The sequence below is a fragment of the Neovison vison genome, chromosome 13 (assembly GCF_020171115.1).
Source record: "Neovison vison isolate M4711 chromosome 13, ASM_NN_V1, whole genome shotgun sequence".
In the NCBI taxonomy this organism is placed as follows: Eukaryota; Metazoa; Chordata; class Mammalia; order Carnivora; family Mustelidae; genus Neogale; species Neogale vison.
This window is the reverse complement of record NC_058103.1, coordinates 79,402,531-79,427,292: the sequence shown is the minus strand read 5'-3', so window position 1 is coordinate 79,427,292 and position 24,762 is coordinate 79,402,531. Positions and strand designations below refer to the sequence as shown.

General features: G+C 41.5%; 1 protein-coding gene across 1 annotated transcript in view; it reads right to left on the bottom strand.

Annotated features, from left to right (window-relative positions):
* FBN1 (fibrillin 1) overlaps positions 1 to 24,762 on the bottom strand; it is a 233,354-nt gene that overhangs the window by 99,216 nt on the left and 109,376 nt on the right. The window contains exons 8-13 of the mRNA XM_044231383.1: positions 23,347 to 23,472; positions 15,606 to 15,731; positions 9,758 to 9,916; positions 4,506 to 4,685; positions 3,701 to 3,841; positions 1,879 to 1,998 (exon numbers count right to left, since the gene is read on the bottom strand). Coding sequence (XP_044087318.1) covers positions 1,879 to 1,998; positions 3,701 to 3,841; positions 4,506 to 4,685; positions 9,758 to 9,916; positions 15,606 to 15,731; positions 23,347 to 23,472 — 852 coding nt within the window. The remainder of the gene's footprint in view (positions 1 to 1,878; positions 1,999 to 3,700; positions 3,842 to 4,505; positions 4,686 to 9,757; positions 9,917 to 15,605; positions 15,732 to 23,346; positions 23,473 to 24,762) is intronic.

Genomic DNA, 24,762 nt, shown 5'->3' with positions numbered 1-24,762 from the left:
AGCAGAATTTTTTTCTTTAGGATTCTATAACCTTTTGAGGCCCACTCATAAAATAAACAATATAAAGAGTTGAGCATTTTCTCTCCTCACTAATTTCAGAGCCCCATCCGTCTGCCCGCGCGGCCTCACAAGATCAACTGGAAGTCTGCCATTCAAAGTTCTCTACCGTGTTTCTCTCTGCATCTTCTGTCCCCCTCTCTTCAGCCTGCCATGTACTTCTCCTCAGCTAAGTACACAGTCTTTCTGTTTTGTGGCCACTTTCATCTTCCCCAAAATATGAATATGTCATCAACTCCTTCTTTGGAGATAAGCTTAGCACTAGCTCTTAAAGACGATCATATTTGAGGCTTTTAGGTAATCCTCGGTCTCCAATAAATTAAGTCCCCGAGTGATAACACCACCACTCGTCTATACTGGCTGGCCCTCGCCCCTGCTGAGTATTCAATCATCTTTTCTATTTGCTTATTTAATAGTGCAGAATTCTAGACATTGGTGTCCTTTTATTCTCTACTACTTCAAAATGCCTAATACACCATACATGCTAATTATCGTAAACAATAGTTACAATATTAACCATGTTCTAAACTCAATGAAACATTCAAACTATATTTATATTCAGGCCATTAATAGAAATATTAGCAAGTTGACATACTGCTCAACACTGCCATTTATAGGTAATGTACTAAAATACACCAATGGCAAAAAAATCTCTAAGCCAGAACCACATTCAAAGCCTCTGCAACCAGTCACTGAAAAAAGTAAAAACCTTATGTCTTCGACTCACATGAAGAACTTTCACAAAAAAAAAAAAAAAGGGCAAATAAAATTAACTCCTGTCAATAGCTGACAATTTTTTTTAAGTGATACAAACCTTTTGACCTTCTTGTATTTAATTTCAACACAAAATTCTCTTGCTTTTATCTGGCTTTACTGAATCAGGGAAATACCTCATTTTGTGCCAAACTTATGGAGACATAGGTATTTTAGCTCCCCGAGGGTTGAAAGTACATCTTACTTATTTCTGTCCCAGAAACTTAGTATCATCATCAGTCATCTGATAAAAAGCATATAGGATGGTGTAATAAATATTAAACCCAAAGAGAAAATTTTGTGAACAAATTTTAGAGTGATGCTTCTCAAACTTCAGTATGCTTATGGATTCCTGGGGGGATCTTGCTCAAATACTGAGTGTGATTTAGTGGGTCTGGGGTTGGATCTGAGATTCTGCATTTCCCATCAGCTCCCAGGCGATGTTGCTGTGACCACCATGACTCCTTCTTTCCCCTACAGACCTTTCCATTAAGAAATCAACTCAATGCAATGTCACCTGAAACTTTCCTCTGTTTCTATGTCAACAAGGGATAACCACATTCCCTAGCTCTCAGATTAAAAATTAAGAGCAAGAGTGATGAGGCAAAAAGTAGTAAAAATAAGATATTCCCATAAGAACAGGAGCATCTTTTAAAATGATTTGCATAGGGACGCCTGGGTGGCTCAGTGGGTTGAGCTGCTGCCTTCGGCTCAGGTCATGATCTCGGGGTCCTGGGATGGAGTCCCGCATCGGACTCTCTGCTCAGCAGGGAGCCTGCTTCCCTCTCTCTCTCTCTCTCTGTCTGACTCTCCGTCTACTTGTGATTTCTCTCTGTCAAATAAATAAATAAAATCTTTAAAAAAAATAAATAAAATGATTTGCATGTCTGCTGGATTTTATGACACTGTTCTTCGAAGTGACAATATCTGAAATTATGTGCAAAAAGCAACAAGGGCCTATCAGCCTCTCCTGGCAAAGGTTATTCAAACTCTAAAAATTCCTTCAAAGCAAACTTCTTCCTCAGCACGTCTGTCCCCTTGCTTGGCATCCCCGAGTTAGGACCGTACCTCGGCATTCTGTCCGGGTGAGCGTGCTCTGGTAGCCGGGGCGGCACTGGCAGGTGTACGAGCCCTGGTTATTAATACACTCTCCACCAGCACAAGGGTTTTTCTCACACTCATCCACATCTGCAAAATACAGTATATTCTAGTAAGAAGTTAGACAGCAATAACTTATAACTTAAAGAGCATTTTATTGGCCTCCTTTACATGTTAAAACACTTTCCTCATAAGAAATAAATAGCACAGTGAAAAGGATCTTTTGTCTTTCTGCTACAATGTACCATGTCCCCAGCCACTTGAAAACAGGCTGAGCGGTTAAAGTGTCTTATTTTCCTGTGTCATTTTTCAGAGAAAAATACCAAACATGTAGCAACTCCACACTCCAAGCTGATAAACATTTTCTCTGCCTTGAGTCTGGCCTAAGGGACTCGAACAGACCAACATTTCAGAGGTGGCTTCTAAGTAGAATTTTGAGTCTCTCTCGGAGCTCTCTGTTTCAATAAAAAGGAGGCCTAACTTGACCTAAGCATCCGCAGCTGCGTTCCACTAAGAACATCCGAAACGGTCGCCACTTCCAGAGCTATTCTCGCCTACTACAGAGTCTGCTCCTCAACCGTCATCCCCGGACGGGCTCCTGGAGGTTGTACACTTGTCTAGAACTACCAGTCTATTTAGCAGCAAACTGGTTTATAGTCCCCTATTTGTAAAGATGAGAAAACTAAGGCTTTGGGAAGATAGCCCACCTAGCCAGACTCACATGCTCCTTGCCACAAGTCCACTCTCCCTCCGTGAGCTAGATGTCCCCTTCCAGCCACTCCGGATGACCTCTCCGGACTGAATGACTCTCTCACTCAGTGTGTGCTAGAAGGGGAGTCATATCACCAGGAAACTACACAGGGTGAGAAACTAAGAGCTACTTACTTCTGCCTGATTCATAATTACAGAATTGGGTCATATAATTGAACTAAGGAAGGAGTGTATTTTTTAAAAAGTTAGATGGCAACTGGGTGTTCTTTTCCAATTAGCGAATGAATTAGCCTTGTGTTACATTTTCTCCTTTTGTTAACTTAAACGACTTGTCAACAGCTCTAAGTTTCTCTCCTCAATTTTTAATGATTAACTACAGACAGTTGGTGAATTATGCACTTATATTAGGAAGATGTGCAAAATTTCATAATTTGGGGAGAGTTTTAATGTTTTATTTTAATGGTCAGACTTTTGATAAGATGACATACGTTGAAGTTAGCCAGCGATGACTTGAATGTATTTATGATGAAAGTTCAAAGTCACTACAGCTGGTAGAATGGTATCTGTCTCCAAATACAGTCACGTCCTAATCCCCAGGACCTCTGAATATGCTATATGGCAAAGGAGAATCAAGATTGTTAATCAGCAGACCTTGAGGTGAGGAGTGTCTCTTGGGTTATTCAGATGGACCCTATTTAACCACAAAGGTCCTTCAAAGTGGAAGAGGGAATTGGAAGAGAGAACCAAAGAATTAGAGACAGATTTGAAGATGCTATGCTGCTGGCTTTGAAGATGGAGGGGGGGGGACCATTAGCCAAGGAATACAGACAGCCTCTAGAAGCTGGAAAAGGCAAAGAAATGGATTCTCTGTGAGAGCCTGCAAAAGGAACACAGCCCTGCTAACACCTTGATCTTCCCAGTTAGACCTATGTTGGGTTTCTTACCCACAGAACTATAGATTTGTGCAGTTTTAAGCCACTAGGTTTGAGCTGATTTATTACAGCTGCAACAGAAAACTCATCTAGTCACAGGAGGGAATTGCCATGGCTGCTCAGGCTGACCTAACTATAGCGCCACATACCAATGCACTCCCCGCGAAGGTCCAGCTGGAATCCTTTGTTGCATTCACACCGGTAGCTCCCAGGAGTTGGAATGCAGCGTCCATTTTGACAGAGATAGCGAAACAACTGGCAGTAATCAGTGACATTGACCGGCAGCACCCCTGAAGGAATAACATAAAATCTCATTAAAATCATGGGCAAGATGCTTAATCATAAAAGATTGGCCCAACTCTTTGGACAAAGGTCATCTGGGGCCAGTAAAGTCTATGTCCGTGCCCATTTCCAGAGATCCCCTGCAGCCAGGTCCTGCACCATCACCATAGCTTGCCTCCTCCAGCCTCTGTTCTGCTCTGCTCTTAAGCCTCCAGTTTGGGTAAACGACAAAGGCAATGAGTTCTTAGTAATTACTTGCTAAACTGCTTTGCATTATAGAAAGCTCAATGCATATTTTTATACCTCCTCTATGACTTCATCCTGTGAATCAGATTTAAATCTCTCCCTAGCTCTTCCACAGTTGTCAATAACCACAGGCCATTCATCAGGAGAATAAGCTTATATACAATACTATGTAACCCACTATGGTGAGTGCTCTGAAGTGTGTAAACCAGGCAATTCACAGACCTGTACCCCGGGACTAATAATACATTATATGTTAATAAAAAAGTAAAAAATTGAAAAAAAAAACAATACTATGCAACCCAAGCAGTTAATCTGAGAATTGATATACTCATTTAATGACTAATGCAGTATAAATAACAACAAAAAAGTTAACTGTTATTTAAGCTATTAAAAAAATTAATAACCAGATGACTTTTCAATCCTTACTTGGTGGTTCCCGAGATGGGTATGGATAATCCACTGGTGGTCGAGGGACTGGAACTGGAGGTCCAGGAGGAAAACCAGGAGGAACAGGGTGAACTGGAGGAATGGGACCAAGGGGTGGGGGAGGATATCCTGGTCTCTCAGGAATTACCAAAGGGACGGAGCACAGCTTGTTGAAATCCTCTGGAAAAACACGACACAACAGAATACAAAAGCTGAGGTGCAGCACAAGTCATACGCCTGTGGAAGTTACCCTTACATTTCAGAAGAAACTTTGAATAAAACCAATCATCAGACTACAAAGATCAGTTGGAGAAAAGAGAAAAAGCCAACGGACTTCATTCCCATCCTAACAGTTATAGTAGCAACCATACTAAAATAGTAATCCAAACCAAAACCAAACTCCCCAGAATATGTATCACATACCTCTCCCAAAATTTAGGAAGTTTTTACCTATGTCATAATTTACCTCAAGGAAGAATCAAATGACACTTTCTCAACTCAGTTCCAATTTTGGATCCTACAGAGTTCTAAAGAGCACACTAAAAAGCCTGGATCTATCTTTCTTTTTTTCTTTCTTTCTTTCTTTTTTTTTTTGACAGAGAGAGAGAGATCAAAAGTAGGCAGAGAGTCAGGCAGAGAAAGAGGGGAAGCAGACTCCCCGCTGAGCAGAGAGCCCCATGTGGGGCTGGATCCCAGGACCCTGGGACCATGACCTGAGCCGAAGGCAGAGGCTTTAACCCACTGATTCACCCAGGCACCCCAAAAGCTTGGATTTATTTTAAGCCACTGGAAGTCTTCAGCAGACTAACGTGGGATGTAATCAACCGAACATTTTCAGAAGATCAGTCTTGCTGACACATGGAGAATGTGCTGGAGGGAGGCAAGGCTGTTACAGAACACCAAGGGCAAGAAAGTTTTGGCTGACAAGGGAGGCAGCGATGGAACTGGGCAGGAGTGGATAAATTTAAAGCATACTTTAGAGATAAGTGGGTAGTGCTTCATGAAGGAGTAAATATCAGAACAGAGGGAACAGGAAATCAAGAATGACATAGTCTTCTGGTTTAGCAACTGGGTAGATGTTGGTGACATTTACCAAATGGGAAAAATGGCAGTGAGAGCAGGTTTGATGGGCAGAAGCCAAATTCCATGTTGAACATATGTATTTTGAGATAGCAAATATCCAAGCAGATTTGTCCCATAGTAGCTGTGTGAGTTTGAAGCCTAGCGGAGAAGTGGGGGCTGGATAGAAGTCTCCGACTGATCAGTAGGTGGGTGGCATGTAAAGCCAAGGGGATGAAGGAGCTCACCTGGGAAGGTGTGGAAAGTGAAGAGAAGAGTGTACAGAGACAGAGTCCTCAGGAATACCTATTTGTAAAAAGACAACCAAGTGTTGGAGAAGCAGCACCATGGGGCAGAAGAATACCAGGGCTGGTGAGTATGTTGTTAATGGGGCACAATAGTTCCCTGAACTTGTACACTTGAGTTAATCAAGGATTTTCCTCGGACAGCACATATAGACTAGTTGCTATTTTTCATGTCGGGTCTTTATTTGGATAAATCATCTTTAGATTTGGGACACATTTTTTTCCCTAAGCTTCCAAAAAGATGCTTTAAGACGGTATCCAGGTTTCCAGGGATGTATTTACTTACCTACTAGTACATTTTCATGTTTCTTACAGATGACCACATCTTGTTATAGCTCCTTCTATACGTAAACTAATCATGTGATTTTTAAAATTTCTTTTTCTCCTTCTTATCAGAATATCAGTAATTTTGTTATCACTGCCACACAGGGATTTTCCCACAGATACTTTCTATATTCGTTTTATCCATTAATAGAAATTAGGCTAATATTACTCTTTCCTTGTGCACTAAGTCTGACTTATTCTAAGGCACCGTAATATATCTTAAATGGAAATACATTCATATTCAACCTCATGGGGAAAATCTGCCAATTTACATGTGGCTAAATATTCCTAGCTACCATGTACCTTGTTTTTACTTGTTGGTCCATTACTAAACTTTCTCCAATCATATTTGGCATTTCCCACTTGGGTTAACATTATGTATTCAGAGAACTCTATTACTGAGTCTTAATAATTATTTATCATTAATTTTAACCCACAGAGATTCTGTAGCACTTGACTGCATCTGGAAAAGATTTACATATTGTTTATGCTTCCCCAAATCAGGATGCTACAATCCCTCTTATGAAACCCCAGTGATCCTTCTTATAGAATTATCACCTGGATGTCCCATATGTATCATTTCCTGGCTACTTGCTTTCCACCAAATTTCTACCACCAAGATTACCACAAAGACCCAAGTCTTTGAAGTCAATGATTCTATCTAACTCACAACTAATTCCCACTCTGAGCCTAGCCCTATAAATTGTACATAAGAGGAATTCATTAACTATGGGCTGGATTTAACTGGATAACAATTATACTAAGAAACTCATTTTGCTTCCAAGCACCAATTCAGCCTTTCTTTTTTCTTTAGTCTTTCAGGATTTGTATAAAATAAGTTGAATAGCTTATCAGGATTTCTGATAATTAGGTGAGTATATGACTTCAAGCATGCTGTTAAATTCACCTTAACCTCCTTGGGTAAGTGTATCAGAGTGGGTCCTATACTCTACTCTCTTCAGCTTCATAACTTTCCCATGAGCCCTTTGCATTCAGGATCAGCAAACTGGGGCTAGTTTTGTTCAACTGATGTCCATATTTCCTATTTCCATTTAACCCACAGATAATGCTGATGTACTTTACATGGTGAAATGCTGACTACTCTAAAATAATCCTTCATCTCTATACATATATATTTATTATATTATATATATTATAGTATACATACTATAATATATATTACATATAATCACTTTTCATAAGAGCCCAAATAATCCTTCATACATATATATTTATTATATATAATCCTATATTATAATTATATATTACATAGATTATACATATATTACATACATATATATAATCACTCTCCATAAGGTAAGAGTCTAGAGCCCTATAGCACTGCCTTGAGAACATCTGAGCAAACAAAAACATCCACTTGCAAATTAACTTCTCTCTGTCAGTCTGCCTTGCCCTGGGCCTATCTTAGATTGTGGGTATTTCAGTGGAGAGATTGTGGAGATTGTGGGTATTTCACAGAGTGAACAGGGTATTTCATGGAGTGAGCAGCTCCATGCAGAGCCACACAGGGAAACAGGGCCTTCCCCTCCAAGCATTCCAAAGCAGGTCTTCAGGAACCTCAACCTGCCTTCCTTCTGTCCTCTAATCAAGGCAAGGCCTCAGCACAGAAAGGAGTCTGCATCAATGTTGAGGATCCCTAAATTAACTATGTATTTCCTGGTATGCAAGCCCCATGTCTTAGTGTGATGTCAAGTACTTCTTAACTGTGACCTACTAAATGGTCCCCCTAGTGTACTAAGGATGGTGGGTTATATTTTTAGGCCATAGGCAGTAAAAAATCGGACAAAATATATGACTTGTTATATGTTAAAATGTATTGAAAGATTTTTTATGGCTTCTTTAATCCACACATAATTCTCATCAATAAACAGAAATTTTATAGTAACATCTGCGAGCAGGTGTAGAGCCCAGGACAATGGGAAATTCACATTCTGTGAATAACACTGTGCAGTAGTCCATTAATTCTGTGTTTATTCTACCTCACCTAGATTTGCTCTGCTACAGTTCTCTGAGCCAAACCCCCTGTTCAGGAATCAGATTAAGAACGAGTATAACCCCAGTTTTCACTTAGAACTGGTGGGAAAGATGTCACTTAATAAATTGTTCACTCCACCTGAATGTCTTCTATGGACCAGATTTTGCTAACTACTGTGGAAGTGCTAAGAGAGCATAAGGAATACGGGGCTATAAGAATGAACGAGACCTCCTAATGAGATTTATCAACCAGTAGTAGAGTAAGACATGAACACACACACTGGCACACGGCAGAGTGGACAGGATTTATGCCAAAGCAACAGTAAACACCTAGAACCCTGAGACAGAAGGCAACACTTCCAGCTGTGGTTATCTCGGGACATCCAGGAATTAGTTGTATCAGGAATCATGTTAGGATCCTTACTGAGCAAGAGGTCATTCAACAAGCAAGGTGGCAGAGGTTAGGAAGTAGGGAGGAAGAACCTGAACTGAAGAGACGTTTTAGGAAAAAGGAACAGTTGAGTTTAGAGATCCTCAGACTGGCTTCGAGGAAAGCTTGATCATTTAATTTAACTAGAAAAACAAAGCCACCATAAAGAAGAAGAATTTAAAGATGAACTGGGGTTAGAAATGAGAATGGGGGTGCCTGGGTGGCTCAGTGGGTTGAGCCTCTGCCTTCGGCTTAGGTCACGATCCCAGGGTCTTGGGATCAAGCTCCACATCGGGCGCTCTGTTCAGCTTCCCCCCTCTCCCCCGCCTGCTGCTCTGCCTACTTGTGACTGCTCTCTGTCAAATAAATAAATAAAATCTTAGGAAAAAAAGAAAGAAATGAGGATGCTATTTGGTCCGCCAACTAGTAAAATTTTATTTTCAAGGAATGGCATGACTTGGACCACTAGATACCACCTGAATTCATCCTGGGAAATTTTTTCTGGACATCTTTCCCTATCTTTTCCCCCACCATAATTTTTTTTACTGAACTTCAGAGGAATTATGCTTTGGGAAACGTATATGGCAGCTGTGGATTTCATAGAGACGAGTTATGAGGCCACTGCCACAGTCCAGTTGAGAAAAAATGAGCTTTATGTGAAGATGGAAGGAATCTGATGGACGTAAGAGGTATTACAAAGAAAAAAAAGAAGTCAACAACAATTGGCACCAAGGAAGAGGAAAACGTCAAATATTAGGGAAGGAGAAGACATGTACCCGGCATAGCTCTGGAAGGCTTGGAGACAAGTGAGTTTGATTCAGCAGAGCTTTGGAGAACTCCTTGAGAGCCAAAAGAAACACACGAGAGGAAGAGAGGACAAGTCCTCAGGAGAAGGTTGCTATTCTGTGGTGATAAGCAAGCTCAGTAAAAAGCAGTACCAGAAAACAGTATTATTTGTATGGACCTCTGTAGTTTCCCAAGTCATCGTCTGGGGAAATTTTCCTTGGAGTCGCCTCTTTTATTTTCCGGAATCTTTTTCACTTACCTGGATCTCCACCAGATGTGCCTCACGCACATCGCCACTGGGCTTGTGGGGACTGGGACTGGGACACTCTGCAGATGACAGGAAGGGCTCTTACCCGTGGCTCTGATGGGACACATCTCAGGGGCGACAGTGACCCCCGGAGACCAGCATCGGCCAACATCACAGCAGCACTGCATTTTCGTTATGGACTGCGGCAGTTGGTTCGAACAGCGCCCATTTGCCAGAGCCGTGTAACAGTATCCGGGGCGAACATCTGAGAGAACAAAGAAACACACCCCAACACACATCACTGAGCTGGAACTCGGAACAACAGCCTCCTGCCCCAGCACCTCTGTGCTTCACACTTGGGCTCTGGCGGGACCCGCTGACGCTCTCAGCCCCCAGAAGGGAAGCTGGGTGTGCGGCTCAGGAACAATGCTTGGTCAGAGCTCCCTTCGTCTCACACCTTTCGCCCCTGCGAGCTGGTGCACTTGGCCCAAGTCCCACATTCCAACCCCAAGGTGGGAACGAATGATTACAACCATATGTGCCATAGGAAAAGAGAGCCTCAGAGAATCACTGGCAGTGACAGTTAATTAGTTATAAAGCCACGTCTCTATACTGAAGGGAGACTGTGTTGTCCTTGGTTTCCAACTACTTAATTCGAGCCACTTTAGGCAAATATTGATATAAATCTATTTTAAAACAACATGAAGTCTGCACTATAGTCTACATTTCTAAAAGATCTTTCTTACTTTTCAGACTGTAACTGTGAGTCAGACGTGTGAGGGGTTTTTTTTTGTTGTTGTTGTTTTTTTTAAAGGAGTGAGCCACTTTGCAGTCAGATCCAATGCTTGTTAATCAAGATTTCCTTTTGTCCTGGGGCCCTAACAGATTTTATAAGGCACAAATTATTTACAAGTTCCAAATGTACGTGATTCCAAGTTCTTAGTCCTATAGGATACAATGGTTCTTGAAGGTTGGTTTTTTGTTTTGTTTTTTTGGCAGAAAGGTATCTTCTCAAAGCAACAGAGGAAGACATATTTCTATATACCACTTTTTATTGGGTTACATCATGTCTGACTGATGTAACATTGACACACTGAAGTGCAAGTCTAGGCTATCAAAAAAGAGCCTGTGACATAGTAGAAACCCAACTGCTTCATGGTCCTTTGAGGAACCACAGTGAAATAGGTGACACAGGTAGCTAAGTACAGAACAGCTTGATTACCCCTGACATGCTGATGATGTACCTCTCTTTAAGGAAAGCATATCACTGCATAGTCCATATATAATAAAGTAAAAAAACAAGTCATATTTTAAATGTGCTTGTCATTGGAAGAAATGTAGGTGGTAAATTCTTTTATAAAATGAAGAATTCTTTTTTTACAATTAAAACTTCATCCCTTTGTTTCCTGTAAGTCTAAACACTAAACTTCAAGTTTTTTTTTATTTTAAAGATTTTATTTATTTATTTGACAGACAGAGATCACAAGTAGGCAGAGAGGCAGGCAGAGAGAGGGGAAGGGAAACAGGCTCCCTGCTGAGCAGAGAGCCCAATTCGGGGCTTGATCCCAGAACACTGAGATCATGACCTGAGCTGAAGGCAAAGGCTTTAACCTACTGAGCCACCCAGGCGCCCCTAAACTTCAAGTTTGATCAAAGAAGGTCATACCAAGGATTGTTTTCATGTACATCGTACTTAAGAACACTGACCTCTCAGGTCTTGAAGGTTGCAATAGATCAAAAAATAAAATGAAATAAAAAGCAAGGCTAATTTAGAATCATATAAATTACTAATATCCCATGAAGAAGGTTAAAAAAAATCCAGACAAACCATAAAATTATGGATCACCTTTAAAGAAAACAAGATTATTTCTGAAAAACACTTAAAGCCACTGGCAGATAAAAGTGTGCTTTCTAGAGAATTTTTGTGGCCCCGTTCCAACATCCCCAGTTAGACTACTAGTCTCAGCAGAGACAGAACAAGTTTCCTTCCAGCCTGGTCTAGGGTAAATGGCTGGAGAGAGGAGTGCAGACAGGATAGGCTCCATGAAGCCACAGGTGGCACCTTCCCTATGAAGAAGAAGGAGCAACAGAACTTCCTACTTCTCCTTTTCATGGCTTTAAAGCCACTAATTATTTATGTTCTCAGCAATTAGAAAATGGGGCATGGAAACCAAAGGCTGTTAAGAATGGGAAGAAATGTTCAAAATTGGCTTATATCCCAGTTTCAGATGAATTTGGCACTCAAAATTCAATATAAACACTTGACCAAAATTTGTCTATATAATTTTCAGTGTGGGTTATCTTTTGGAGCAAAACTGGGACCTACAGCTGCCAGTTGCAAACTCTTAACGGGCTAATGTCTATTATTTCACACGCTAACCATGATACTATTTTACTGCCCAGCTGGCTCACTTACATGTTAAATCTGCAGTGAGAAAACTCTTGATCAAAATGGTGAATGTTGGGGCTAAAAACCGCACCAGCCCCTTTTGGGCTGAGGGCAGACTCTGAGGTACAAATGGCCCCTGCACCTACAGTAAGCATTTTGCTAATTTCTCGTTTTGCAGGAGAGTTTTGGTTAAAAACACACACATTGACACAACTTGTAATTTGGAAGCAAACCTACGGGCTACTAAGGAAGGAAAAATGTGTGACAACTGGGAGCCATTGGAGCCATCACCTCCTGGGCATACCAGCCCCAAGTATCCCACCACATCAGGCAGTGGTGCCCAGGGAAGTGAGAAGGAAGCCCTTGTGGGGCTGGATCCCTTTGCAAAGAGCCTAAGGTGGAAGCTAAGGGGGGGGAGGAAGGTTATGATTTGGAGGACAGAAGGGAGGTAGGAAGAAGCGTAGACACCTTCTTCTATTTTGAATCTGCTCTGGCCGAGACATCTGGCAGAAAAGGAGTAGAAAGCTTTCTTCCTTTTCCCCCTTCTTGGACCCCCTCCCTTTCAGAACCCAGAAGCCACATTATATCGAAAAGTATACATTAAGGGTAAAACGGATGTTTGCAGGTCATCCTAGCCTATCAGTAGGCCTCTCCAAACCAATCACTAACTTCGTTGTGTCGACCCAGGATCTAGGAGCTGTGAAGCCCAAACTAGGTACAGGATGTCAGCAGGATTCCTGGAAATCGATGAGACAGAACACCCTGACACGAAACGACCACCCTACACAAGGTATTATTAAAGTGCCAAAGGATGATCATAGAACAAAAAAATAATAACACTTCAAGAGCTTATGGAGCAAAGAGGATGCTGGGGACATGGAGGTCTGAGAGCCTTGGAATGTGGTGACCGAAGGTGACGAGTGGAACCTCGCGCTTAAGAGATGTGTAAGGAAGACAGGACAGACCCTTGGCTGCAGGCGGGGTTTTCTATTGATTAGATTGACTAACGCCCCTTGTCCTCCATGCTATTTGTTATGCTCCACAAATAAGTGAAACCATATGATAATTAGATTGACTAATTCCAACCAGCCAATTTACCAATGAACCTTAGATTTGTTTATAAGTTGGAGACTACCTGTATTTTCTTTTCACTAGGGATGATTCGGGGAGTCTCTGTGGTTTTACCATGGCAGGAGACATTAGCCTTAGGGAAGGCAGAAATGTCACTTGGAGTATTTTTTGTAACAAAGTCTTTTTTTTTTTTTTTTAAAGATTTTATTTATTTATTTGACAGAGAGAGATTACAAGTAGGCAGAGAGGCAGGCAGAGAGAGAGAGAGGAGGAAGCAGGCTCCCCGCTGAGCAGAGAGCCCGATGCGGGACTCGATCCCAGGACCCTGAGATCATGACCTGAGCCGAAGGCAGCGGCTTAACCCACTGAGCCACCCAGGCGCCCACAAAGTCTTAATTGTGGGTATAATAAAGTTCCCAAGAAGAAGAAACTGTACTGGTCTAGGTTTATAGTAAGAAGGGGTTTACTGTGTCCATTGGTCATTTGGGAGGGAGTAATGAGAGGGTTTGCAACTGTGGGCTCAGGCCCAAGCTGGGATTCCAGCTCCTTCACATCTTACCTGCTTAAACAAGTGAACCAAATTACTTATCTGAGCCCTGTCAACCTTAGCTTCTTCCCATCTACAGTGCGGTTGTGAACATGAAGTCAGATAATTTCCCCCAAACACCTCACACCAAGGAGGTCACCCCTGAATCCTAGTTCCCCGCCCTTCCTTTGTAAATAGCATGGACATATATGGTAAAAGACTAATAAAAATGTAAACCATCTGATATGTAAAGGTGCTTTAATCACTTTAATCCAGGGCTCTCTTTGAAGGTGGGGGGGTGGGGGGGGACAACCAAACTACCTATTATTTGGCCAGCAAAGAATTTCTGATCTACCTCTCTGCTATGCATGATTACAGGATGTCAAGTGTGAATTGGGACAGTCTGGGGAGAAAAAAGGGCTTCCTGAATTGCACTGGCTATTTCTTTCCCTGTGGTGCCAGCACAGATGGAGAGATCCTGGAAAATCTGGCAATCCAGGCATCACTGTTGTTTCTAAGGAAAAGTGCAGATATGCTTCCCTCACTGGTTGTACTTATTCAAACGTCAACTTAAGAGACCACCCTCAGCTTTTATTATATGTGACTAAGTACAAAGGAACTCAGAATTTCAAGTGCAACTCAGTTTGGGTCTGAAATTCATGCCTTGTGGTGAGGATGTGAAGCTGAGTGTCTTTGAAAATATGGGCCAGAAAAAAACATCAAAAGATTGTGTTCATTTTTCTCCGAGGCCATGTGCCATAGGCTTCCCTAGCTTTGCCCAAACAATAAGGAAGTGCTCATTTGGATATTCAACAAATAACTACTGAGTGTCTATGAGAAGCAAGGAATCATGCCGGAAACCACCAGCGATGTAGGAGGATAGCAGTTACTTAGGCTTTAAGGAGAGCTTACAACTTAATTAGGGAGATAAGAACATACAGACATAACATTTCCCCAGGAGACCGTTTATGAGAAGCATATCTTCAGGCAAGGGAGAAACTGCTCTCAGGTAGGCTGATCTGGGACATCTTCAAAGACAGAGAACCCAAGTAGAAGCATCAAAGGGGGCTTGAGCTGGGAAGAAGAGTAACCTGAGTGGTACCATAGATGTGATTCAAGGCAGGAAGGAATCAAAACAAATGACCTGTTTGAGTTCTGAGATGCAGGGACTGCGCTGATAAGTCAGCAAGCCTGAGAGAGGTCAGAGAGCGGAGGCCCTGCACACTCCAGAACTTGAACTTTACTCTAGAGAACTGGACTTTGGAGGAAGTCTTAGCAATCGCTAAATCCAGCAGTTAGCAAACCTTTTTTTGTTAAACAACAAAGTCCCTTATTTAATTGATATTTAATTGATGAAGCCAGCACACCACCAGGTAAAAGCAGAGTTGCCTGGACTGTTGTGCATGTGAGGGGCAGGGAGTGGGAGGCAGGGCCCTTTCCCCCTGCAGCTCTGGAGACCTTTGCTGTACCTGAAAGATCCATGCAACACAGACTAAAAAACTCCTACTTCCCTAATCCTAATGGAAAATTACCAGAGGTTTTTGAGCAAGAGAGTTACTTAATCAAAGCATTATATTAGGAAGATAAATCTGACAAGATGGATTGCAGAGAAGCCAGGAAGTAGGGAGACCCATTAAGAGATTATTGCAAAATTTCAGACCTAAATTAACACAGGTCCCAGGAAATGTTAGAAGGTTTGACACTCGCATAACTGCAAAGCTAATGTATAGGCTGAGGATATCTGTACGGGCTCCTGGATCCTCCCTCTTTCTGGGAGGTAAAGTCCCAATACAAGACCACAAGGTGCCTCTTTTCTTAAAGAGAGTGCTCAACTGTTAAAAAAGATGTAAATGTACATTTAACATCAAGTGAGAAATTATTAGCCCCCTTGAACAAATGTGTTTCCAAAGATGTTTGTTGCGGAACCGATTGATGGGAATCAGACACGCTGTTTAGAATTATACCCACCTACGCATCTGGTGCCATCGGGAGACGGGTAAAAACCAGGAGGACATTTGCAGAAGTAACTGCTGACTGTGTTTGTGCATTCGCCCCCTTCACAGATTCCAGGAATGGTGCTGCATTCATCAATATCTGGAACATAAAGAAGAGTTTAGCATCCACAGAACACAGCACAAGACTGTTCACCATCACATGGCTCAGACAACACCGATCCACCCAATCTCCACAGAACAAAACCTGCCTATAAAAGAGTTCAAAAGGTGGGCGTTTCCTCTCTCAACTGAGGCTTACCCACGGAACTTACAAAGCTCAAGAGATTAGAGCAAAATAATAGAAATGTCCCCTGTAAAATAGAAAACCATGTAGTTTTATCAAGTAATGACAGCAAGCTAGAATTCCAAAAGTCATTTAGCTTAAGATGTGGTTTTCCCTGTTCTCTCCATGTTTTGCCTTGAGTTAGGCTCCCATTATGTTTATTCAATATTCTGCATCATTTCCTGTGTTTCTTCTCAATCAGGTTTTCCACAAGCAGATACTGAAATCCTATCGAGAAGAGCATGTGGTCTGAGTGGGACCAAGACTTGGCCATCATGGTGTCCTCAGAGGCACCCAAACGGCCATGATGATGGTTTTCTTTGGGTTCAGTGAGTGATTTGTGGGGGACACTGGGACGCTCCACCCAGATTCCTCTCAAGGGAGAGCTTGTTGTCTTAGCACGAGGGGCACTCTCATTAGACGACCTTCTGTTCTCAGTTCCTTCTCAGACTGCTCGAGCCGTCAAGAGCCACCTCCCCTGGGGACTACACCCAGCTTGGGTGACCATACCCAGTGACTGATCATGGAGACGAGTGAATGATCTGGTCATCTGTCCCAGCAGGGAAAGCTCTGAAAACCATTCCAGTTCCCAAATAGCCAGGGACGTTCGTGGAGGCCACAGTCAGGGTTAGCCCTGACTAAAGGCCCGAGGCCACTGGTTTCCTCCAAGGACGTAGTAAAATTTCCTTAGGACAAATCCAACCATTTCCTTCAAGGGGAGCTCTTCAAGAACCAGCTTCAGACACTGGCAGTTGCCAGTAGATGTGGCACCAGTGAGGGGAGAAAGGAAATGGACAACCTCCTGCTTAGGCTATAAGTAAACACATAGCACAGGGTATCTGCATGACCTTGACCCCAAGAGGAATGGACTTTCTGCACTCACCTGTGGACGGGGAATTTTAACCCAAGCCCTCTGCAAGTATTGCAATGGCCAGGCTATACCGTTGGCATTTGGAAAGCCCTAAATTTAAAGAAACGAAGAATATTTCTTCTCCAGTTTAAGTACCACTCTTCACTTGTAAAACAAAATAGAGGTCTAAGTGGACCAGATTCAAGGGTCTTCTGACTCAAGTTCACCCTGTTAGTCAAAAAGGCAGCAGTGACATTGTTTACGTGCAGTACAACCTTTTTAAAAGCAAAATCCTCATTCTTCTATGCTAGGTTAGAGGCTAAAACAAACAATATCCCCCTGCTTATATTAGAGTCAATGCTAACATAAACAGCGTTGTCATTGTAAAGTTGTATAATGGTAAAGATGTATATTCTATTCCGACAGATAGACATGTCACTGGAGTCAGTGAAAGGCTGAGAAACAGCCAAGGACAGAGCCTAGGGTTCTAGAACTAGCATAAAATCAGAAGACACATTTTAAGACAATCAGGCCTCCTACATTTACCAGCCACACTCCTCCTTAAAAACTAACAAGGGGAACCTGCGTGACTCAGTCAGTTAAATGTCAGACTCTTGATTTCAGCTCAGGTCATGATCTCAGGGTCCTGGGATCGAGCCCCTTGTCGGCCTCTGTGCTGTGGAGCCTTCTTGAAATTCTCTCTCTTAACCTCCGCTCCTCCCCCAGCACACACACACCTTCTCTCTCTCAAACAACAACAACAACAACAACAAAACCCAGTACGTACAGCCTAGAGGATTCAACAACCTCATTGAAGGATAGAAGAGGATGTATCGCTGTAACACAGAGGTCTTAAGAAGAACATACCTTCCTCAAAGTGTCCCTAAAGGTTGATGTTTGAGTCACTGAACTCTTACCAATGATCATATGAGTAAATAGTGTCTATTAAAAGAAATATTGTTTTACCTGTTAGTACAAGTGACTACTACCATCCTTATCAAGACCACTTACACCAATAACCAAAGAGGTTATTTAAGTGACAAAACATATTAAAAGTGGGGTTATGGACATTGGGGAGGGTATGTGCTTTGGTGAGTGCTGTGAAGTGTGTAAACCTGGCGATTCACAGACCTGTACCCCTGGGGATAAAAATATATGTTTATAAAAAATTTAAAAATTATTTAAAAAAACATATTAAAAAAAAAGGTATTTAAAAACTAGAAAGGGGGCGCCTGGGTGGCTCAGTGGGTTAAGCCGCTGTCTTCGACTCGGGTCATGATCCCAGGGTCCTGGGATCGAGTCCCGCATCGGGCTCTCTGCTCAGCAGGGAGCCTGCTTCCCTTTCTCTCTCTGCCTGCCTCTCTGTCTACTTGTAATCTCTGTCTGTTAAATAAACAAATAAAATCTTTAAAAAAAAAAAAAAACTAGAAAGAACTGGCAGGACTGAGAAGACCTGTTCCACATGCTGGCTAGGTTAGATTTGGCCCTTTTACTGAGATGCTAGCAACAACAATAATCATGAGAACAGACAGATATTGAGCTCCTGGTGTCGATTAAAGGTTTCATGTGTGTCAAGCCGTCTAATCCTCACAGTGTAAGTATGAGCACAGGACTGGTTTCTAGAATTCTGGTGCCCAGGCATAACTCTTGCTTTACACTGAAGCCTTCTGAAAACCAGCGTGAGTAAAACTCGAAGTAAGAGCAAAGTCTCATTTACAAAGTGGTATTAGACCCCAGTCTCCAAGTGTAAGTGCCAGGTGCTGGGCAGTGGGGAGAGGGGCAGGGGTCCCACTTAGGTGCCTGCTCTCCCCCAAAGCTTAGGAAGTCAGGAAACACACTGTCACATGCACCACCCTCAATTTCACCCAGATAAAGATAAAACTGGACTGGGTTAAATTATTTGATTTGAAGGAATCTCAGTGGTGCTGAAATCTCTATACTGTCCTCTCCTCAGTGACAAACCTTTTTTCTTCTCGGGTCTAGAGCCCTTCTACTTTACTAACCTCCTTGCTTCTCAGTCCTGTTGCTTCGACAATAGCAGTTCTGATTTAGTGACCAGGCTGGGGTGAAGTCCCTCCACAGTAAAAGGCCAGAATAAAGCACTGGAATTGAAACCACTTAAACTCTGAAACTCATTCATACCAATCTATTATTTTTTTTTCCAGACTCTTAGCACGTTGCATTTATCTCCTCCTAATAGAGTGTCAGGGATCCCATGTCGGAAAGAATTTGAGATCAGTGGATTTCTTAGCATTTCTGTAAATCAGTCTATATCATGCGCCAACCATAAAGTAAATCAGTTTGGGGGGCCTGGTGGGAAGTAGGGCTTGTCTGGGAAGAGCTGTTTCTGTGCTCTGGATCCTTCTCTCTGGTTCCCTGGGGCGGGCGGGCGAGGCAGAGCTGCTGGGAGGGCAGAGCTGCTGGCCTCTTGCTGTGAGCCCAAGAAGGGACACGAATGGCAGGCCCTTTCTCTCCAGCTTTGCTGGCCCTGTTCATCTGTGAGACAAACATTGCTTTTCTGGACACATGAAATCCCGTGCAAAATATGTGACTAAAAAGCAAACAAGCTAATTCTTCAAGTCACATCGAAAAAAAAATACCAGCCATGCTATGTTACAGTCATACCACAGATGTCGACTTGCATGATTTCTTAGGCAGCACCTGCTCTCTGATCACAGCTGGGAAAGAATGAAAAATGTGAGGACAGAGTCTGGACTGCAGACCTGGAAAAGAGCCCCAGAGATCCTCTCCTGTTCAACTGCTCAACTGAAAGTCGAAGTCACCAGCTATGGTGACTGACTTATCCAAGTTCACACAGAAGACCGGGGACATGACCAGGACTAGGACTGAGTCTGCCTCGTGCCTAGTGCTCTTATGTCTACACCACAGAGATTTTGTTCAGCAACACACAGGGAGCTGGTGACCTTAAACGGTGGGAGTCAAGGGCTTACAACCAGCTGCACAGGCTGGAGCTCCAGCTACACCAGTGGACTAAGTAGCCCTAGTAATTCTCCTTGGTGCCTGGGAGGAGAAGAGCCCCTGAGAGCAAGTAGCCATCAGATAAATATGTCCTTCTTCTAGAAAGGAGAAGTCTCCAGGGCTTTGGCCATGCATTAGGGAGTACACAGGCTTAAGGGCTACATTTTTAAAAAGTCTTTCACATCATGTAGTGCTATTATAATTGCTGAAGACTGGGCTGGCGATAATCTAAATCCCAAAATATTAGCGGTTAATTAGGAATCCAAGGGACTTCTTCCAGAAATAAAACTTAATCCTTTAATTACACTTTTTATTTCTTAATTTCCTCCCACAGTAACCTATGCAAATATGGCCTTGGTTTCCAAAAAGAAAAGGCTCATGTGTTCTTTCAATGCGTACACTTGAGAGTTGTTGGAAAAATCAACAGGGAAGGTAGGCATGAACTCTGGTTCCCTTTTTCTCAAATCACAGCTATAAATCTCAATCTGTTCTTCTTAAATTTACAAAAATGTAATAACTGTTATTTAACAACTTCAGCTTGTTAACTTACATTTTAAATGAATCTAAATTGATTCATTTTATTGATATAAAACTTGGTCTATGACTTTTTTAGGGTTCAGGGAAGGGGATATTTTAAGAAGGGAGAATTCTGCAAGAGGAAGATCTCATAAAAACACTGCTCTTACCATCACTGAGGGAATGAAGGTTAACATCTTGTAAATTTGCTAAAGCCAATTTTTGACTGAATTGGTTTTTTAAATAAATTACTGTGGGCTTCCAGGTACCCAGTTCCTTCCTTTCCAAGAGGAAGATGCATTTCAAAAAGCCACTCAGAGTAATGGCAAAGGTGCCAGAACAATATTCACAAGGGCACAGAATCCCACTGTGGCCTGACCATCTTCCCAGGGCACACAGATGTTCTCTTCATCCTTTCAGTGGTGTGGGCTAGATTTTCTGGCATTCCTTCAATTGACCATCCTATCAATCATCCTATGCCCAGAGTCACGACATTCCCATAATGAGGCATGGAGCTGGAGAAAAGCAAGGGAGAGCTGAAGGAGAGGACTCAGCTCACCAGACATTCTTGGAGGATGTTCTGATTACTCTCCTACCCCAGTAAGACAGGGCAACAATGCCCAAACCAGCTTCCATGCCAGAGTACATGTAGTACTATCAGGGTATTCTCTTCCAGTATCAATTTTGCATAAAAAAATAAAAAGGGAGGGGGAAAAAAAACCCATCATCTGAATTTAATGTAACCGTAGATGGCTAAGGGAAAAAAAATGGTCTAGCCAAAAGTATGCTGTTTTTATCTTGCTACTGATTTCAATACGTAGCCGGAAAAAAAAAATTTGTGAAAAAGGATTAAGTAATTTTCAGACTGAATTTTTTTTGTCCATTGGACACACCACCATAATAGGGTTCTTAGCATTAACAGAGGATTTTGAATGAGTTTTCTTTCAGTCTGAGTATTAAATATGTGCATCTTTTGTCTTGTTCACAATAGTGCAAGGTGACTGATTGTGACCCATGCTAACTGACAGGTCTGAGGGAAAGGCAAGGGACACTGGAAAACAATTTTGCTCTAAGCTGGAAGCTATGGAATTCCAGAAAACAATGAAGACTGGACAAATCATACTGACCATACTGCTGTAAATCTTAAAGCTGACCCCATCTAAGCTGCATCTATGAAGCTGTGAAAGCCTGAAAATAGATACATGACCCACTGCTGATGTGGATTTTTGCATGCTGTTATAAACCTAACAGCTCCTTTTTAAAAAAAATTTGTTTTTTAATTATTTTTTATAAACATATAATGTATTTTTATCCCCAGGGGTACAGGTCTGTGAATTGTGAGGTTTACACACTTCACAGCACTCACCATAGCACATACCCTCCCTAATGTCCATAACCCCACCCCCCTTCTCCCAACCCCTCTCCCCCCAGCAACCCTTAGTTTGTTTTGTGAGATTACAAGTCACTTATGGTTTGTCTCCCTCCCAATCCCATCTTGTTTCATTTATTCTTCTCCTACCCCCTTAACCCCCCATGTTGCATCTCCACTTCCTCACAGCTTCTTAATGGCATAAAGAGACATATACAATGGTATCTGAAAATCTATACTATCATATTTTTAAAATTTCAAAATATTAGGAAGTATAATTATTAAATGTTAATATTAGAGGTTATGGCTTACAGCTAGGACAGAAGACAATATAATATGGTACAATAAGTACCAGAGTGGGAATCCAAAGAAGGGAATTTTAGCATTTTCTAAATGACTTCAAACATTTAGTTTGAAAGTGCACAACGGGATATGTTCCTTATCCCGTTCAATATTAACATTCTCTGCTTCTGCATAGATCTACAATATAACTTCTAGAATACAGCGGGCTGTAAGAGTCAATTTTATTGTTCTCTGAAACTTAAAATGTTTTTAAGAGGTCCCACTTCCTTAGAACTGAAGTATTTTTTCACAGCTACCTCAACCAGGTATAGCATGTTCAAGAACACATGATTCTAAATTCTTCAAAACAATTTACACCCATAAAAATAATTTGAGCAGAGTCAAATTTCTGATTATTCAGTTTCAGGGCAAGTAGATATTAAACTTCTGTGTAATTTATGAACCGCATCTGAAATCAGATGCTGTCTTTCCCACATATGATATACTGTAGTTATTCACAGTATAATTGGACCTAGAACCAATCCCAGACAAGTGACTTAGAAATGAACTAGTCCTCATTGCTGGGGTTTAGGAGTTGATACAACAGCTGTGCATATGAATCAAGATGAAATTTTGTATCCCACAAAGTAGAGCTGAAAATGAAGTTTGCTCTGCTGAGTTTGACAGGACACATAACTTGTTACATTACTGTCAGACATTACATGGGCACTCATCGAAGAAAAGAGAGTTTGACACTGCATACTTATTTCCCTCTCATGGAAAAAGCATTTATTATGGCCTTGGATGCCAGGCTCTTTTTGGCAAGTAGCAATGGTGGTGAATATGAACACATTCTCTCTACACACATTTTCAGGAGCTCAATCTGTAAACTAAATGCAAATAATCAAATTTTTTAATCTCCAGTTATTTTTCTGTTTGATTAACATTAAAAGGCTTCCATTTGATAGGCAGAAAAGGAAATACTAAATTTGTACCACGAGCATAAACATAAGAGTTAATCTCTCAAAAAACAAACAAATAAACAAACATACATTTTAACTAGAAAAACATCAAAAGATATGTCTTTTTGAATAATATTTAATGATTAAATTTAAATTCATGTCTCTAGAACTATGCAAAAACATGTGTCTTGAACATTTTAACCCAAATATTGGTTCAAAAATATTTCATGTTTTAATATTTAATTTGATTCAGCTGGGTCTCTTATTTTGGGTCTATAAAAGTGGAAAAAGCTGCAGGGTTTTTCTGGTTCAATAGCACAAAGGCATATTATTTCTGGTAAGAATATGATATTTACACATTCATAGGAATGACAAAGACAGAAGGATTTTGGAACAATTTGCAATAAAGCTTGTCATTGATTTGGGTTTTGCCTTCCCCTCCACCCCTTAACTGCAAAGCATGATATTTCTTACCTTCACATTTTTGTGATGCTTCATTAAATTTGTGTCCAGCAGGACATTTGCACTCAAAAGACCCAACAGTATTAATGCAATTTCCTCCTTGACAGAGCCCAGGGATGGCCTGGCATTCATCCACATCTGTCAGATTTCAGGATACAGAGAGAGGAGAGGGAGAGATTCATGTAAGTCACTGCAGAAGAAATGTGATAGTTTGTCTACAGTTATATCACCATATTTATGTCAATGAGTTATTTGTCCATCACAATATTTGGAATACGATGTGAGAAACTTTCTTACAACTACCCGTAAAATCAATTATTTGAGTAACATAACTTGGTCAATAATGTTTTATAAGAAGTCACAAATATTGTCACTCTTCCTACCTTCTGTCTTTCCTATGTAGGAGGGAATATTTATACTGATTTTTAGGGATTTTATTATGCATGCTGCAAATTACAGGGATACAATGATTAAAAGGCTGAGAGTAATAACTAGAGTTATTCAAGAAGTCCTCAGAATCATAATGCAACACATTTCTATAGTAAATCTGTCTCTAAGACTTATATTGAATGATTCAGTTAAAACAGAATTTACTTAAGATCACTTGGATCACATGACACAGTGACTGTTCTAATGCAAATGAAATGGGAGATGCTCACCTTCCATTCTGTATAATTGCCCTGTGCAGTAAAACTTAAACAACCCAGGAAATAGGACTGAGAAGTGAGAGACACCCCAGATGAATGCGTAGTCTCAGCTGCAGATTCACCTTGCTGGCACAGCAGCCACCAGAGGGAACCTTTTTAAAGCTAAGTCAGAGTGCGTCCTTCCCGGCTCAAAACTCAAGTCCGTATCTTAAAAGATTCTATCTGCTTCTTCTACTCTCTGACCTCACTTCTGGCCTCCTCCCTCTCTCACTCTTCTCCTTCCCCGCAGGCTTCCTTGCCATTCCTTAACGATACCGAGGATGCACTTGCCTGGGGCTTATAGGAGTGCCCGGCTACCTGAATTATTCTCCCTCCATAAATCTGCATAAAGGTTCACGTTGTCCTGTCCGTCAGGTCTCTGTTCCACTCTGGCTGTGGATCCTTCTCCCGCCAATCTAACAGCAATAGCCATCATTCACCACCCTTCTTTGCTTATTTTTTTTTTTTCCATAGGACGAATCATCAGCCAACCTGATAAATATTTTGTTTTGTTTCACAAATCCGTTGTCTTTAATGCAAATTTCAGAGAGCAGGTTCTTTGTTTTGTTCACAGCTATATCCCTGGCACCTAATAATTGTGGTTCCACATGTAGCCCCAAATATGAACCCCCTAGGAACAAAAGCAATCATTCCAGGCTCATTATGTTCAGTTAGAAAGATTGTAAAAAAGACATCATGTACATTCTTTCCATCTCTTCATATATAACACACAAAGGTCTAG